General features: G+C 37.2%; 4 protein-coding genes and 1 pseudogene across 4 annotated transcripts; 2 read left to right on the top strand and 3 right to left on the bottom strand.

Moving 5' to 3' along the window:
• Window positions 1-74: 74 nt before the first annotated feature.
• On the bottom strand, window positions 75-4,150 carry LOC121791124 (general transcription and DNA repair factor IIH subunit TFB2-like; the record flags this gene model as incomplete). The annotated part of the gene is made up of 5 exons (XM_042189159.1): window positions 4,004-4,150; window positions 3,470-3,738; window positions 469-636; window positions 249-316; window positions 75-151 (listed from the first exon to the last, which is right to left on the bottom strand). Coding segments are annotated over exons 2-5 (426 nt in total), but the record flags the coding sequence as incomplete, so codon positions are not given.
• Window positions 4,151-4,248: 98 nt separating this feature from the next.
• On the top strand, window positions 4,249-5,251 carry LOC121791122. Its single transcript, XM_042189158.1, has 2 exons — window positions 4,249-4,459; window positions 4,530-5,251. The coding sequence occupies exons 1-2, from the start codon at window positions 4,337-4,339 to the stop codon at window positions 4,902-4,904; spliced, it is 498 nt and encodes a 165-aa protein (XP_042045092.1). The 5' UTR covers window positions 4,249-4,336; the 3' UTR covers window positions 4,905-5,251.
• Window positions 5,252-6,232: 981 nt separating this feature from the next.
• LOC121791121 (BTB/POZ domain-containing protein DOT3-like) lies at window positions 6,233-9,455 on the bottom strand. The gene is made up of 6 exons (XM_042189157.1): window positions 8,880-9,455; window positions 8,679-8,748; window positions 7,549-8,447; window positions 7,130-7,391; window positions 6,927-7,055; window positions 6,233-6,777 (listed from the first exon to the last, which is right to left on the bottom strand). Exons 1-6 carry the CDS (start codon window positions 9,014-9,016, stop codon window positions 6,400-6,402), a joined length of 1,875 nt encoding a protein of 624 aa, XP_042045091.1. The 5' UTR covers window positions 9,017-9,455; the 3' UTR covers window positions 6,233-6,399.
• Window positions 9,456-12,962: 3,507 nt separating this feature from the next.
• On the top strand, window positions 12,963-14,308 carry LOC121791120 (ras-related protein RABH1e-like). Its single transcript, XM_042189156.1, has 6 exons — window positions 12,963-13,182; window positions 13,272-13,342; window positions 13,469-13,557; window positions 13,644-13,755; window positions 13,818-13,908; window positions 13,977-14,308. The coding sequence occupies exons 1-6, from the start codon at window positions 13,066-13,068 to the stop codon at window positions 14,115-14,117; spliced, it is 621 nt and encodes a 206-aa protein (XP_042045090.1). The 5' UTR covers window positions 12,963-13,065; the 3' UTR covers window positions 14,118-14,308.
• Window positions 14,309-15,078: 770 nt separating this feature from the next.
• On the bottom strand, window positions 15,079-18,124 carry LOC121791125 (annotated as a pseudogene).
• Between the last annotated feature and the right edge of the window lie 38 nt (window positions 18,125-18,162).

An 18,162-nucleotide genomic window follows, 5' to 3' on the forward strand; every position in this document is an offset into this window, starting at 1 on the left:
TTACCACATAATCCACTGAGCATTAGCGCATGAACAACAGAGACAACTGTCAAGACATAAGCAAAAACCCACACCTCCCACTGTTCGACAGCATAGGCATCTAATTCCTCTGTACTGGAAGCCTCACAGTGACGTTTGACGGCATTGTTCCCTAGTGAAACTCCACTGTGGATCCAAAGAGTCTACCATGTTCAGAATTTATCTAAGCATAAAACAAAGGCAGTTCGTTTAAAACTTTAAAAGCTTACCCATGCAGTATGTGCTTCTGGAGATCCGCTGAAATGGCGGATTAAATTGGTAAGTAGCTTCTTTCTTCCTGCCACAGGACCGGAAAAAAAGAAATCCAAATAATGGTTGAGGATGATCGAAGCTAAGTTAAATAATATATGATCTGAAGCCAAGGCACTTCTAGAATCTAACTAGTTAAGTATAAAATTGAAAATAACAATGAGAACATATCTACATTACCGTTCAACAGTTTCAGTCAGGACTCTCAGCTGAATGAGCCTGTCTATAGCTACTTTATGCTTCGAGGCACCGTCAGCAAGAATCCATTCTTCCAGCCACTTTGCTGATACTGGACCCTCTATATACAGAAGCAGCAGCACATACTTTTTTGCTAGTGGAGGCAAAGATCTGAGTGGAAGAGTAGGAAAAATCAATATCAATAGTAAAATCCGCAGAACCATGACATCTTAAGAAATAATTAATAACAGAATGAATATAGCTAATCACATCAAAATCTGCTGCTGCACAATGTTGCAACACAGCCACAATAATAACAAATCTTATACTAAAACAAAAACCTCTATTGTTGGCATTATTAAACCTTTATAGACCAAAACCCATGGAAAATGAAAATTTTAAATCTGTTGTCACTATTACTTACAAGGAGAATTAACAGACTGAAAAAGTTAATCAATGAGCTCAAACATAAAAGACTCAATCAACCAAAGCAGTCACAAATAATTCCAGGAAAAAGACATGCAAGTTGGGCATGCATGTGACACAACCTATGTATAGAAATGAATTTGGGATCTCATGGAACAACAGCAAGGCTTTAGACCAAAGGTGGTAGACATGTCACATTGGAAATAGTCTTTGAAAGTTCAATGGTTAAAAATGTTCAAACAAGATTTAAAATCAGAAAACAACCTTGATTCTTTTTGAAGGCTAGTAGAGTTTGCAAGGGATTGAAAAGTTTTCAGAAAAGGTTAGATTTGCATCCTCTCTCCACCCCTCCCTCTCTTACCCATGCTCTATTCTCCATTAAAAGCATTAGTATCAACTTCAATATGGTCATCTATCAAACATATTTGAATAGCACCAACAATTCTAGTTGGGAAAGACTTTAGGTGGCATGCTAAGGGGTTCTGGTATTTGGGCTTGTTGGGAAAGGATGTCAAGAGGGGTTTTTGTGTTCAGGATTTTGGATACATTAGGGAATGTACAATTCAACTCTCTTGTCACATGACTAACTGACATTAGTCTTTGAGACAACCTAGGAACAAATAAACAATTTGACAGTCGGAGGTTAGGGGAAATTTCTATGGTTCCAGCCCCGACTACTGTAATTAATTCCCCATTTGTGGTTCTAATGTAGGTTTTAGTCACTTCCCCAAAATCACTAAAATCAAATTTTTCTGGAGTCATAGTATCTGTAGCATCACAATTAAAGATCCAACCCTTCCTATCAATATTATCGGTATTTTGCACAGAAAAAGCAGTGGAAATATTCATCGAAGGTGCAAAACGGTTTTGAGTTAAAATCTGGGGGTGTAATTCGGATTTTCGGATGTCCTGTGGGGCAATTTCACAATTATGCATATCTGGGGATTTCATTTTAGGAGGACGGGGTATCAAGTTTAAATCATGCATATCTGGGGGGACCATTCTGCAAAATGTGAAATAACTTAGGATTTGATCCAAGATCAAACCCTTTACCTCCCGAGTGAACGTCGCCGCCATTCCATTTCTGCGGCTCCGTCACTCCAGCCCTCTCCATGAAATTTCTGACTCGAACCCCTCTGATACCGCCGCCACCACCACTCCCACCGTTGACATCTGGGTAAAAGGCGTTCAGCTGGTTTGCCCCTCCGTCTCGGTGTTGATTTTGGGCGCTGTTCTGTTTCTGCCTTATCTCTCCGATCCCGACGGCGGCAAGCTTTGATTGAGCTCTCGCTTTCTGCCGTTCATCCCACCATTCTGGATATCCCACCCGAAGAAAGCAGGTCTCCCTCGTGTGTTTGTTCTTGCCGCAGTGAGAACACCACAGCTTGCTTTTGTCGATTTTGCCTCCGGTTTGGTGACTGCTTCCGGTAGGCGGCGGTCGCGGTGGTCCGTTCCTGTTTCTTGGTCGGTCTTCCTACGCCGGAGTCTTCGGAGGCTTTAGGGGATGCCGGTGGCATGATTTTTAATTGAGCCGCCTCCCTCTGGACCCTCCCGTAAGCCTCTTCGACTGAGGGATATGGCTTCTCCTTGAGGATATCCCTTCGGATTGTGTCATACTCTGGATTCAGCCCGGTAAGGAAGTTGAATAGCCTGGTCGTGTTTGAGAATTCCCTGAATTGCTTAACTCCCTTGTCACAGCAGTCGACTGGCTGTTTTGGGCATCGATCCACATTAATCCACAGTCCGTGGATTCGCCGATAGTAAGTTTCAAGATCCAGGCTTCCTTGCCCGAGTGCAATCGCCTTATCCTCCAGATCGTATATGAGGTATGGGTCCCTCTTGCCTTCAAAGGTTCCGTCGAGATTATCCCATATGGCTTTCGAGCTTTGGTGATGGGCGAAGTCGGCGATGATGTCGTTTTCGATGTTGTCGACGATCTACGAGAACACCACGAGATCAGTTTCCTCCCAATCGGCATATCTGTGACTCTCTGGTTACGGTGGCTGATCTTTGATGTGCGAGTATCCTCCTCTGCTCCCTATTGCGACTTTCATTAGTCGCGCCCACAAAGGATAGTTTTTTCCATTCAATTTGAATGCAACAGTAACATTCTTGCTTGTCTTCAACTTTGAAGGCTTAATTTTTGGTTTGGTATCTCCTTCTGAATCTGACATGTTTCTTGTGCAGGGATTGGTTTTTCTGATAGGGTTGGTTTTTCTGATTTGGTTTTGGTCTCTTGACCGAGATATGGTATGAGCACGACTATGATGAAATTTTTCTAAGCGGGATCTTTCTCTGCTCTGACGCCATGAAGAAACGATTGGGAGAAGATTTCATATATTTACTTTATGAATATCACACAATATGTTACATTGTTATATAGGCATAGAATATGCATATATGGTAAACCTAGATTATGGAGATCCTATTCTATCTTTGGTAATAGATCAATTTACAATCAATCCCATTATTCTCGGTATCTTCCAACACATATGGATCTCAAAAAACAACATCGTCTTAAGATTCAACAAATATGAAATCGAACATATTAAGCAGATATAGTGTGTAAGAATATAACCTCAAGATAGCTTCGCATATGAATGAATTTTCATACAGCTTGTCAAGTTTCACCGGAGGCAAGGATGCCACCATATCCATAAAGTTTCTAGCCACAATCCTCACTTGCGGCATCTTGTCTGACCAATGTAATTCTCCTACTTGAGCTTATATATCTGTATATGTAGATGACAAAGAGAATTGCTTGCAACGATTTCTCTACTTCAAATTCAATCCAACAATGACTGTCTTCCACAATCACAGTCTATGTCCAATTCATGTAATCAAAATCTGAACAATGACCACAAAAACACTCAAGCTTAATATACTGCTGCATAACAGTCTATTTTGATAAGAGATTCATCAAAATAAACCTAATTGAGAGCAAGCTGTTTACCATTAAAACATGTCATTTTTAATTAAAAATACTTTTATGGAAATTAATTTCACATTTATAACACCAGTCAAAAACGCTAAACATCTACTGATAAGTAGGAATTGTAGGTTAGTGAACGAAAACAATTCATGAAGCTTGTACAATAGATTGAGAAAGCACCTGATAACTTGAGAAATTAGAAAAGACATTTGACAGAGGGAAAATAGTCGGTGGCCGGAGGCGGAGATGGCGGCGAGGCAGATTAGGTGGGGGTGGAGTTGCAGAGACGGGAGTGTATAATACGGTTTCTTTCTTTTGCTCGATTTAATTAATTTCAAGTATAAACGCGTAAGCATAATGCGTTTTTCAAAAGCGTGTAAACGGCCCAATCACAAGTAACATAAAAAGCCCAGTATAAAACCCTTCCACTCTCATTTCATTTCGCGAAGCAGAAATCCGCCATTGCTGAAAGACCTAAAGCTTCTCTGCTGAAGAACGTCTCAGCTGAAAAAAATGGGAAGCCGACTGGGGAGAAGAGTTGTGAACTTCGCGAATCTTCCAATCAAACTTCTCATGCCCTCATCTTTTACTAACATTACTGAAATTGCGCTGAAGACAATCCCCTCAGCTTCTAAGGTATCTAATTCCAACTCTAAACAATGGGAAAATCGTTTCTCAAACTGATATTTCTATCAATTTTTCGCAGATCGAGATTAAGAGGGTCCTGGAGTCGTTGTACGGATTCGAGGTGGAGAAAGTGCAGACGCTTAATATGGAGGGGAAAAAGAAGAAATACGGCGGGATAGTGATCGCGAGGCCTGATTACAAGAAGGCTTACGTCACGCTTCGGAGCCCCCTATCGATCAATCCGGAACTTTTCCCAATTCCGGTTGTCGAGGAGGAGAGGAAGAGGAAGACGAAGCAGTCGAAATTGAGCATTGTTGAAGATCCGGAAGCTGTGAAGAAGTCGCACTGGCTCGACTCTGCGCGGGATAATCGGAGGTATAAGACGCCGGAGGGCAGACGTTTGGGCGTCGCGGGAAGGGCGCCGATCAGAAGGCGGCTGACGGAGCTCAGGTGAAGTTTCCATGGAGCAGCATGACTTCTTTTGGGAGGAGGTAATGTGTTTTATTTGCTCTCGAGGTTTAGTGTAAGGAGAAATATAGGATGCTACTTGTCTTTGGCACAATGTAGCATAGGGCTTCTGGTTTCTTCTATTGTTTGTCAGAATTTCTATATGGGGTTTTTAAATTGCGCTGGATTGAATTTTCCCCTTTTGTTTTCCTTCAATTTCTTAGGAATATGAACGACTGGATTCTGTTTTGATATGTAATAGTGTTCATGAAATAAGTTTCATTTTCCTCAAATGTTTTCGGGATAATTAGTACTGGAATGTTTTGATGTTAAATTTTTATGATTTACCTGCAACAAGCTAGAACATTGATCTTCAAAATTCAAGTGATGGCTGTTCTATGTCATTTTCCAACATTTGAAAGTGTAGCCAAACATATTCCATTCAAGACCTTTATACCAGATGCAGTTCTAACTTAAATTAGACAAGAACAGGTAATTACACATTTTTCTGTGTCTGGAATTTAAGTGGCTTTTACATTGTTGGTTCATACTACAAGCAACACTACTGGCACTTGTAAAATCTGGAAGACTGCTGATCCAGATTATCAAAACTAAATAGTGGTAAAAATGAGGTATAAGAAATGTATCAACTTTTGGACTTCCATTGTTACATTGTCTCTGATTTTAGTGTTCATCAAATATGAAGAAAATGTACAGTAAAGTGTCTATGAAAATTATGATGTAGTTTAACTTGGAAGTTTGGTTTCTGAATCTGCCCTTCTGAAGAGCTATTAAGAAACTCATGCGAACTCATGCAAATTATATAGGGCACTAGATGCTAGAGATCTTGTTTAACTTTCTTTTATGTTTTACTCAGTTATTCAACTTTACTTTATTCCCTCACGTTTTCAGTCAAAGTGTAAATGGACTTGGAATGCCATATTTTATGTTACAGGCCAGTAAGTTTGAATTAGTTGTGTGATGTGCTTGGGTTTAAACATTATCAAGCAACTAATTTTTAATGAAATGTGTTGATGTGAACATGTTAAGGTGAAATTTGTTGTTGTGAACATGTTAACAAGCATGTTAAGATGAAGTGTGTTGAATATATGAGGAACAAGCATCAGTATCATGTGGGTGTGGTTATAGACTTAGATGTAGTTTTAGGGTCATGTAGGGTGCTTTGTTCGCCTCTTTAACTCTTCTCTAGACACAACACAATTAGGAACTAAGTTGAATCAGGATTCGCGTAGTTCTGCCTTGGACAGCAATCTACAACCGGATGAATGCTATGGATAAAACATATTTGGAGAGGTAGCCATCGGAGATTACTTATATTTGAGTCAAAACATGAAATACTGAAAGTATCTTGCGTTACTGTTTAAGACTTAACATTATCTAGTTATTAGCGAACCTAATAACTAAACCCGGTTGGCTATAAATGCATTGCCATTTCTAGTGGTGAGTGTTTTGGAGGTTTTAGGAAAATATATTTAATGAATTCATGATACTGATTGCCTGCGCCTGCGGAGTAAGCCACTTCTGCGACTTTGGTTTGGTCTGTTTCGGCTTTCATCAGTTTCTTCCTCTTCTGCTTTCAAACTGAAAAGAGCAGACTTCCTGATTTTCCGCCACCCAACTTTCCAAGCTGATGAGTTCCTTTGTTTGGGTTTCTGCTTTTTATATTGTTGTTGTAACTCTGAGTGATCACTTTGCAGTTCATTCATTTGCAATTTCACTTTCTCAAGTTCTATTTTGAGGGTGTTGACTTCTTTGTTTGTTGCTGAGGCATTACTCTCCAGATCCGATTTATCAGCAGTTTCTGTCTGACCACTTCCTTGTATGGCCGCTCTTATTTTCATTTGCTCTGCGAATATGACCTGGGTGCCATCTCTTTGTCCGTCATACATACAAATATTGAGGTGCAAATGATGTATAGTGGACTTCAATATGGTTTTGATTGCTATATCTGATGAGCTTTAGTACTTATCAAAAGTGTTTGTAGCTGAAGTAACTTATGTAAATTTACCTCAATCACGGTCCTCAGTGGCAGCCTATCATTTTGTGCTGCATGTGCACATGCATCTAGTGAAAGCTTCCCACAATTCATGACTTTACATAGCCTCCTTCGTTCGTGATCTGGTAGTGATGGGTGAGTCTGTAAAGAAAATACTGATTCTCAGTTTATTTGATGACAGTATTAACATGGGGAGTAATTGTATGGTAGATAACCTTGAGATAGGTGTCAATGGCTCTGTAGAGGCCGTCATCACTTGTCCGAGCATTTTCCGGTAAGGACTGAGCTAAAAACAGAAACTTGGTAACTGGAAGCTTAGGATCTCTTGCAATTTCTGCTAGGTAGCTGTCTAGAAGTTTGCTTATTGGCAACGGTCCAGAATGCTGTTGTTGCAGCTGCTGCTGTTCATACATCAAAAAATATTCCAAAATCCTCTGCACAATCTCTGTGTTGTGCATGGTTTTTTCTTCAGTGGAACTGTAGCAACCCGATAATTGCAGGAGCCAAGATGTCAAAAGATAAATCATAATTAACCTGTTTACTAGGCTCAGTTGCTACCAATACTTGGTAAAAGATTGCATTTAGCCTGTTATATTTGAAAATTTAATGAGAATTGGAGCAGGCGGTGACTTACTCTACCAGCTTCCCTTGATCACCTGCTGCATAACTTGGTATTAGAAGATCATTCACATCTGCACCTTCTAACACCAGACCAGCTCGTTTTTCAAGCTCTGAAACTATTGCTGGGGATGCCGAGTAGAGTAATGCCATCTTTAGCATCTTTAGAAGGAACTTACAAGGGACTGCTTCTTTCTCCGGAGGTAGTAAGCTTACTAGGCTCTCCACCATCAACCGCTGCTCCTTTGTTGGTCCAATGTACTCTTCCTGCTTTCTTCCACTTATGATTTTCCATTGCATCTCGCGTCTTCCATAGTTATTACTCCCAGCTGCTTCTCTCTCAGGCTCTGTACTTGGCAACCAGTATTCCTTGTATTGGATGATGCATGAACCTATAATCTCAGGTTTCATCCCTTTTGCCTTGAGTCCTGTTATGATCCTTGTGAAGTAATCTATTCGTAAAGTGCTCACATCATTGAACCACCACTTTTCCCCATTTGCTAGCCCTCCTACTGTTGAAGTTTCTCCGGTAATCTTCCAAGCTATTGTGTCGCAGCATCTTCGGACAATTTGAAGGTTGTCTGTCCACGGGGACAGTGTTTCACATGATTTGAGGACGGCGATGGAGTCTCCCCATGAAGAGAGGACTACAAATGTAAAGAAAGCTTCGGTCTTGGAGATCAGGTTCCCATCTTCCAGTGCCTCGGTCATTTCAAGAAACTCTGATGCACATCTTAGGGCTGCTACGTTACTTACATTCAAACTAATTGGGAGGCCGTAGCAGAATTTCAATATGATTTCAAATGTTTCAGCACCACCAGGAAAGTTATCAAGCTTGATATCGCAGCATGCATCTGAAATCTGGGGCCGGAGCTCTATTCGGCTGAAGTAGCCACACTTGGAGATCAGTGGATACTGTTTCAGGAAGATATTGATGAGGTAACATTTAATCAAGAAAATACTTATTTCCATTGTAATTCTATTCTTTTGGTGACATCTTCATGATTTTTCGCTTTCATTACTTGCAATTATACCATATTTGCTTGAGTTATGGAGTTTTGTTATTTAAAAAAAAACCTTTGAAGCGTTGTTTTTTTTTCTATTATCTACTTGTCTAGTAGCAAATATGTTGTCTGTGTAAAGTACCTTGTGAACGTAGAAGGTGATTTCTTGAACTTGAATTGACAGATCTGTTGGAATCTGAGACATGGCAAGCCTGCGCAAGTATAACCACGTTGGTGAGTTAGAGCCATGGATGAAACATGTTGAGCAGCAATAGATCTAACCACAATTATATTCATGATGTTTCTGTGTCTGATAAGAATAATGGGATCACAGAGAGGTTACCATGAATGTTCTTTCTTCTCAAAACCGCAGTCTGCTTCTGCTGCAATGAATTTTGAGGGAACTATTACCCGTCGATCCTCTTCTGAGGTGATACCATCCGAGTTGCTTGCTAGGGTCTGTTCCATAGAAATTTCCATCTTCTTTCGGCCGTTGCTGCACACTAGTGATGATGCTTATCGTGTTTTATCGACAAAGGGGTGAGTAAATTGAAGGAGTGGGGCAAGGAGTGAGTTAATGTGTGAGAAGGAAGTTTGTGGATGAAGGAAGTTGTGCCATTAAAGGAGGTTGTTGAGGTGGGATTTCTTGAACAGCTTCATAAGATTCAGTGTCACTTAGATTTTGGACTAAAAGGGTCCAAAATGTGTTTGTATGGACACAAGGAATGTTGCTTCAGAGTTGTGACGAGTCTCATTCACATTTGGGTGGCTTAGTGGATACTATAGTATTACTCCATTTAGTCCTATTAAATGTCTCATATTTGACCTATGAGAGTTTTAAGAAATTGTTTGACTTTGTAAAGGTGTATGGGTGAAAAAGTTAGTGAAATTTGGACCTCACTTTTAGTATATTAATTTTATAATAATTGCGAGTAGAATGAGCTAGTGGAATTTGAAGTCCATTTACCAAGAATAGCAAAAACGAAATGAGACATTTATTGGACTGTTCAAATAAGGAATTATTGGACATTTAATGGGGATCATAGGGAAAAGTTTTCCTACTAGCTATAGTGATTTGTGTCCTCATCTTTCAGTTTGTAGGAAATGGGATGCTCACAATTTTTGACCACTTATAACCAAAGAATGCATACACTAAAAAAAAGAATCTATATTTTGGAAATAAATTTAGGAAAAGCGATGTTAAGCCATGGTTTGAGTGATAGACCTAATAACATATTAGTGCTTAAGACTAGCTTGAGCATCTTATACATGAGTTTGTTTTAAAAAAATTTTAAATAAAGTATTTATTCTCTTTCTTCCATATGTGCAATCACAACCCCATACAATCTATATCACCTTACAGCGATACATTTTTTGTTTGACAAGAAATTTTATGCAAAATGTTGTTTAGTACTGTATCAAATGGAGAGAGAATAAAATATGGAGTAGTTTTTTCTTTTTTTGGAAATATGCCACTTTATGGAAATATTCTAAAAGGAAAAGATGTCACTTTTGGTGTACCGCAAGGAATATAGTTTCTACTTGGACGATGAATGGCGCGGACGATGCGCGCCATCGGGCGTGCCATCGTCCGCCCATTGCGGATGGTCTCAATATGAAAGACCAAAGCTCAATATGAAAGAGTTTCTTTGTGTAAGAAAAGTATGATTGATTGTTAGTACATGGTGTAACCAACTTTGTTTTTGAAAGCTCATGCCATTGGCTGCTGGATTAAACATGTAAAAGAAACAATTCTTGGAGGTTATTGATTAACCTTTGGTTTGAAACATGTAATTTTAAAATAAATAAATAAATAAATAAATAAAATAAAATAAAAACCCTCTTCAGCCAATTTGGCGGAAACTCTTGCTATTTTCCCACCAAAAAAACCTTGCTTTTAAGGATATATAGAACTATAGCAAATATGATCTCCATGACAACTATGATTTGACAAATCTAACAACACTTTTATATCATATATCTCATACAATAAATCTTGTATTAATATCCAATAGTGCATGCTACTAAAACTATATAGTTAAAATAAATTCATGAAAAGGGGAAAACAAAAATTCTCACAACTTGGTTTTTATATATGTATAGATAGATTATATTATAACAAAAAATTATGATAATGTATAAAAAATGACAAAAAAATTAAAAATAAATAAAAACCATAAGTTGCAATAATTAAATACAAATAATCTTGGGATGATTGAAATTTTGGGAATTAGAGAACATGTCATTCTCATCATCAATGGTGAATAATTTTTTTAAAAAATGAGAAATAATAAAATTGAAGAAAGATTACATGTAGAGAGAAATAGAACTTTTTTTTGTGAATAGAACTATAGCAAATGTGATCTCAATTTGTAGTGGATAAAAAAATATAATTTTTGGTATAATTTTTTTATATATATTTCATTTAATATATAAAAGATATTTGAATAATAAATAAAATATTTATTGACCTATGAGATTGTAACAAATGGCATAATCTCATTGGTCAATAAAATAAATTGAGAGGGACCACTTGATCTCATTTTTATCCAATGGTCAAAAAGAATACGATTTGACTAATTGACATTCATTTATTCTCTATATCAAATCAATCATATATTAATATTATATATTATACGCAAATATAATCTTATAATATACTTATCAATATTTCATGAAAGTTGGCGGGAAAATGGATTGTTTGGTATTCCGCTTTTATATATGTATAGATTCTAATCCAATCTAATCAAGTTTTTATTTCACATATTCTTAATTATACTATAAGATTTATAATTAATTTTAATAAATTAAAAATATTATATAAATTACATAAATTCCTTTATATTTAAATTTTAAAATAAAAATTGTGACATATTTATTATGCACATATTAATGAAGTACAACATAAAAAAATAATCAATAATAGAAAATAAACAAATTAAGTCATAAATTTATCGTGTTATTTATATTTATATTCATTTATTTGTATGATTTATTACTTATCTTGTTGATATTCATAAGTTTTAGATTATGGTTCAATGAACCAACAAATCAACAAATAAATAAAATCAAATTGTTTGCAGACGAAAATAACTTCAACTTTTGATATCATTAAGAGTAAAAATCAATAGTGAATGAATTAGGGTCGATGCCATATTTTTGCAGAATTATATCCAAGTTGGGAAACAGAGTAACTAGAGTGATGGGACTGTTGCATCCTCTGCCATATTTTTTCAGTGGTTTTGTTGTGTTCCTTATTCTCTATAGCCATGGACGGACCTAGCGTAGGTCAAGCCACCGCTCCAGCGGGGGCTTGGCCGGCGCCGGACCAATATTCTGACATGGTTGCCATGGAGTGTGTGTGTGCCTGTTAGAGAATTGAGATGGATATACACGATGAAGAAGAAAAGAAATGAAGAGATTTTTGTGGGAAATGTGAAATCTAATAATCAGGCAGCCGGCACCTACAACATAATCAATCCAATAATTTTTCTTTTTTATTCTATTAGTAGTACTTATTGCTTCAAGTCATTTTAATGAATAAAAAACTACTCTATTTTATTTACGAATCCAATTTTTTACTCTATTGTATTTACCAATCTAATTTTTATTAAATATAACTATATAAACTACACTTTCCCTTTAATTAAATAATCAATTATTTAGGTACAATAAATTAAGGCTGAATGTTTTAGTTATTTATTCAATTTTGGATTGCATTTTTGAAAATACGATAGTAATTTGTAATTTTTTAATTAATTCAATTTTTTGGGAATAGAGAATAAAAAATGTAGATAGTAACTTGTGATTTATAATTTGTAATTAATTTCAAAATGGAGATTTATTGAATTTTTGTAGTATCTTATAAAAATTGTAAAGACATTAATAAAAATGAATTATTATTATTATTATTATTATTATTATTATTATTATTATTATTATTATTAATTTCAGCACCGGCTTCTTAATATTTCTGGTTCCGTCCCTGTCTATAGCCAAGTATTCATCTCCTCCATTTTTACTCATACAAGTATAACATTGTTAGTAATATAATATTGTAAACCAAACAAATATTTTTTGTCCAAATTAGTTATATTAAGCTATCAATCATCAAGCTTAATGAATTAATATATGATATCTTAAACATGAGAAATAAATTAATCTGAATTTGAATGGCAAGTCAATATTGATTATGATCGTAATGGAATACTATTATATATAGCACGTATGAGTGTTGGAATATTGATCTTTTTCTAGATGATATAATGTATTAATTGAATAACATTGAAATTGAGTAAGCCACAAACTTATGTGATGAATAACATTGAAATTGAAAATGAAATGCTACTTACAAATTAAGATTTCCCTTTACGTGTAAAACTCGTTTCACAAAAATCAGACCATTCATCCACCCATTCTACGTTGTCTCATTGTTATCTCTCCTTAAATTTTCTCCATCTTGATCCAGATCTCGTATTCATCGTCATCAAACAATACATGCATATTGTCATATTGTAGAGAGGGAGAGAATGGCGGTGGTGTCACCATTAGCAAAATACAAGCTCGTGTTTCTGGGCGATCAGTCGGTCGGAAAAACCAGCATCATCACCCGTTTCATGTACGATAAATTCGATACAACCTATCAGGTATACACACATTGATAAAATTTTATAAATTTGTATGTTTTTTTTATTTTTAAATTGTTTTGATGTGATTTTTGAATATATACATGTAGGCTACAATTGGCATAGATTTCTTGTCCAAAACAATGTACCTTGAAGATCGAACAGTTCGCTTGCAGCTTTGGTAACCCCTTTATGCATGTTTTGTTTGAATTGTAATAAAATGTTAAAACAATTGATTTTATTATTTTACGATAAACTACTAAAACGCGATGTATGAAATTACTAAAACACGACGTATGAATTATAGGGATACTGCTGGACAAGAAAGATTTAGAAGTCTAATTCCGAGCTACATTAGGGATTCTTCAGTAGCTGTGATTGCCTACGATGTTGCTAGTAAGCAATTCTTGGTTTACTTTGAATAACAGTATGTTTCTTGATTGATTATTGTAAAATACTAACTTATATGTATATATATGCAGACAGACAGTCATTTTTGAACACTTCAAAGTGGATTGAGGAAGTAAGAACAGAACGTGGCGGTGATGTGATTATCGTTCTAGTCGGAAATAAAACTGATCTTGTCGACAAACGGTAAGGACACCAACATGTTAAATCACATTTTTGAAAATAAAATCTATATTGCCTTTTCCTAGGCAAGTTTCGATTGAAGAAGGCGATATCAAGGCTCGTGAATCCGGAGTCATGTTCGTAGAGACTAGTGCTAAAGCCGGATTCAATATAAAGGTATCATGATCTAGTTAGTATAACATAATTGAATATGTATGCCTTGATTGAAATTGTTGTGTTGGCAGCCACTATTCCGGAAGATAGCTGCAGCGCTGCCGGGGATGGAGGCGCTCTCCTCTGCGAAGCACGATGATATGGTGGATGTGAATTTGAAGGCGACTGCAAACGGGGGCCAAAATGAGCAGCAAGGCGGGTGCGCATGCTAGGATGGGTGAAGCTGAAAATGTAGAAGTCTAAATTCATTGGAAGTCTTGAATGTCTGTTGTGTAGGGTAACTCTCATTGAGGATACAGAGTTGTGCAGGCTTTTTGGAAAACAGATTGGCTTACACTGATGAAACATAACAAGATTTTGACATATGTGTTAATTTTAATTTACAGAAGATTTGAGTGTGTTACCACATCCATAATAAATTAAAGCAAACTGCTGGTTTCTGGTTTGGGTTGCTTGCTTAAACTTACATTTCTTCATGGCTTGCTTAGATAAAATTAATAAAGGCATCAGCAATGTAGCCAGCCCACCACAGGCCCTCCCTCATAATGAGATGACCGTGGAGCTTGAGAAAAAAAATGGAATTTCATTAGATTGTAGTTTTTCAATTTTAGTTTCGAAATTTATGCTTTTTTTTTGTAGGGCTTACATACCATTACCTAAATTCTTGAAATGAAAAAAGTTGGCCTGGCCGATATATTTGGTTGAAACCCAGTTCAAGAAACCTCCACTGCGTGGTATGTGTTTCTTCGTTGTATGATGGCACAACTACTGATAAGCTACTCCCTCTGTCTACGAAATGTTGTCCACGTTTGACTCGGCGCAGATTTTAAAAAATGTGAGTGGTAAAAGTTAATGGAATGTGGGTTCCACATTTATATACTGTATAAGTTTTATAATAGAATGTATGTGCGATGAGTTTGTGGAAAGTGGACTCCATTTACCAAAAATGACAAAAAGCAAAGTGGACAACATTCGTAGAAGGATCAAACAAAAGTGGACAACCTTTCGTAGACGGAGGGAGTATATATATTTGCAAATAGCAAATGGCATACTCCATCGGGCTTCAAACAATGCATGATGTTGTAATAGAGCTAAACATATGTTTTGCCCACAGCAGATGATGCATTTAGATATGACAAGTGCGTTCAGCCCAGAAACTATGTAAAGCTGTTCTTGATCTAACAAAATTATTAATTTAAAATTGATCTTTTACATGTAGACATTCAAAAATCCATCTCTAGTTAAAGATAACAGAATCCCAACAACATATACCAATCACCCCACTCATTCTTGAGACAATCTATACCAATTAACCAAGAAGAATCACTAGTTATACAAAGCCTAGTAACAATTTGCAAAACTGTATCCAATGGAGGCACCAGATCCTCCACATCGTCTGTGAATGAAATTAGGCGTGTATGAAGTAACGGCTACTTGTCTTTACTATTGCTGCCAGCCATACTGCTGGTTTCTGTTGCCACCCATGGGATTCTGACCCCTTCCGCCATATTGACCGCTTTGTGAGTAGTTAGGAGGAGCCCCGTATCCACCAGTTGCCCCCGACCGTTTGAGGGAGCTGTGTTTCCAGGATACGGTGGGGTCCTCGCCCCTGTGAGGGAATGGGGCACTACTGTATCCTCCACGATCTTGGTAGTAACCAACACCACCGCCTCCGCCTCCGCCAGCCCCGCCTGGAGGGTATCTACTGGGACCTGCTGGTGGGCCGCGTGGCTTTACGTATTGTTGATGACTAGGCGCACCATTCATTGCCATCTGAGAGTTGTTGTTCATCTGATGGCTGGAGCCGTTCCAGTGCTGTGGATGGGACTGTCCAGATTGTTGGATAGGGGGCAAGCGAGCATGTTGTTGTGGATGCTGCACCTTCTGCCGTTTTGCATTTTCATCGTTCTGTCGTTGTTGCTGTCTCTTCTTCTTTGTTTGGAATTCGTGTGATGATTCGTATTTTGGCAAACTGCACGGTCAAGAAACTTGTATTAACTGTTTTATGGCTCACTTTGGAATAATCTTTGTTATATGGACCATGGAATCATTTCTCAAATCAAACATCTTAATCGAAATGTAATAGATTTTTGAGATACATCCCAATGTAATATCAAGAAAGTTTTATCGAGCATACCTTTTTGGGTCACAAGGTAAGGGATCAGTCCAGAAATATTCAGCATCTAAAGCATCTTTTGCAGAGATTCTCTGTGAGATATAAAGAGACGCAGAAAAAGAGAAAAAATGAGACAAGGGCTCTAATAGTAGTAACTCAAGAACTATGGTAACAAGTGGCATGTAACAGTCGCAAGATTATATCTTCTTGCTGCACGAGCAAGTTTATTTAGTTAATTATTTTAGTTCATTGTTTTGATCAAATTTTCTGTCCTAGTCCAGTGGGCAGTTTTGTTTATGAGTTGTAGCAGTTGTAAGAAGTGCTCTCTTAGTCCCACCATAAGCGAGCCGGTTCTTTTGGACACGGGGATTTAAGAAAGTGTGTAGAGAGAAGAGAATACAGTTGGTGAAAGAATAAATTATAGAATAGAGTACGAGAGAGGAAAGATGTTATTTTTTGCTAAAAAAAGGAAATGGCGGTGAGACGTCCCAATAAGGAATACAAGTCGCTTATGGGGGACGGAGGGATTACTTAATAAGTTGAGCGACAGATGGCTAGGGCAAGATTTCTCTCATTCTGACTTTTGAGGACCTCCTTATTTCGACACACTTTTTCTCTCATAGTACTACTTTTGGTTGTGCTTCCAATCTCTCAATTCCATCACAACAAATTGTTCGTAGCAGAAGAAAAAAACATTACTAGATGAGGAATATACCTGAGCAGGATCAAGACTAGCATTTTCTCTAGCAAGTCCAAAGCATGTCGGTCGAAACTGCATAGTGAATGATCATTCAGTAAACCCTAAAAATAATAGAGTACTCGGAAATAACACCACATATTAACAAAACTTGGCTTCAGTACTCAACTGTCTAAAGAGCTCCCGAATTCGCTTTTTCATCGGACGAGTGGGCTTAAATTTGTTATACCAAGGAATCTTCGAAACACCAGGCCATATTAACTCATCAGGGGTTCCACAAAGCTCAAATATTTTATTCAACTGTTCAGGCTGCAATAGGAGTGAATACAAAGATGATACTAAGTTCACAAAACACCTGTAAACCAATCAGGAAATCCATGATGGACAACACCAAGAATGTCCATAAGCCATGCTCAAGTCTAACTCAATTCTATTCTATACAGAAAAATCGATACGATCAAGTTAAATTTTGATAACGACTCAAAGGTACGCCTGATTACCATGAATCGCTTCTGAAAGAAACAAGACATCTAAATCACCCACCCCCCCTTCACGTTTTCTTTCCATGTTTCTACTCCTATTTCTCAACTTCCTCAGGAAAGTGAACAGTGTTTCCAATAACTAGAAAACGAGATGCTTACACAAGGATATATAAGGTCTATATATGTTCTTCTCAAGGAGGTAGAGAAATAACTCTGTTATAACTTTTACTTTTTTTTTTCCATCTACACTAACTGGTCACTGGTGTAATTCGTTGAGTACTTGTATCAAACAGTTTGTGAGAATCGCCTTTCTTCTAACATTATATGGTATGCTGCAACTGTGCAAGGTCATAGACAAACAATCCACACAAAACATTTTCAAGATCAGGGAGAGTAAAATAAGCATAAGAAACTTCGCTACAAGGTCCATGGATAATTCTAACCTCATTCTTTCCGGTAAGATCGGTTTTCCATACAATAGCTCAGCAAAGATACAGCCTACAGACCACATGTCAACAGCTGGACCATACTTTGTAGCTCCAAGAAGTAACTCTGGAGGTCTACATATTAACAGCAAAAAAACGAGGCAAAATCAGAGTCATCACTACTACCAGAACAAAAATGGACTTATGCTTGACAAAGAAGAAAGGATATACCTGTACCACAATGTAATAACACGATTTGTAAGATTTGCATTAATGTCATTAGAAAAGGAACGTGCAAGTCCAAAATCTGCAAGCTTCAGGTTTCCCTCATTATCGATAAGAAGATTGGAGCCTGCAGTGAGGTACTATCAAATATTGACCACTCATACCATTTTAATTTTCAGTATTTACCCATACAACACATTCAAACCTTTTATGTCCCTGTGAAGCACTTGATTAACATGGCAGTATGAAGACCTGTGAGTAGTTGCTTCATGTAACACTACAAAACAATATATAGTAAATTCTCCACTGGCT

Source organism: Salvia splendens, unplaced genomic scaffold (assembly GCF_004379255.2).
Source record: "Salvia splendens isolate huo1 unplaced genomic scaffold, SspV2 ctg729, whole genome shotgun sequence".
NCBI classification, from domain to species: domain Eukaryota; kingdom Viridiplantae; phylum Streptophyta; class Magnoliopsida; order Lamiales; family Lamiaceae; genus Salvia; species Salvia splendens.

Excerpts from the sequence above, each read along its gene's own strand:
- LOC121791120 (XM_042189156.1), top strand. The coding sequence starts at position 13,066 with ATGGCGGTGGTGTCACCATTAGCAAAATACAAGCTCGTGTTTCTGGGC. Across the intron at positions 13,343-13,468 it reads ACAGTTCGCTTGCAGCTTTG|GGATACTGCTGGACAAGAAA; the intron begins GTAACCCCTTTA and ends TATGAATTATAG. Across the intron at positions 13,909-13,976 it reads AAGCCGGATTCAATATAAAG|CCACTATTCCGGAAGATAGC; the intron begins GTATCATGATCT and ends TTGTGTTGGCAG.
- LOC121791122 (XM_042189158.1), top strand. The coding sequence starts at position 4,337 with ATGGGAAGCCGACTGGGGAGAAGAGTTGTGAACTTCGCGAATCTTCCA. Across the intron at positions 4,460-4,529 it reads CAATCCCCTCAGCTTCTAAG|ATCGAGATTAAGAGGGTCCT; the intron begins GTATCTAATTCC and ends AATTTTTCGCAG.
- LOC121791121 (XM_042189157.1), bottom strand. The coding sequence starts at position 9,016 with ATGGAAATTTCTATGGAACAGACCCTAGCAAGCAACTCGGATGGTATC. Across the intron at positions 8,448-8,678 it reads TCACCTTCTACGTTCACAAG|TATCCACTGATCTCCAAGTG; the intron begins GTACTTTACACA and ends TTCCTGAAACAG. Across the intron at positions 7,056-7,129 it reads CCATTGACACCTATCTCAAG|ACTCACCCATCACTACCAGA; the intron begins GTTATCTACCAT and ends TTTTCTTTACAG.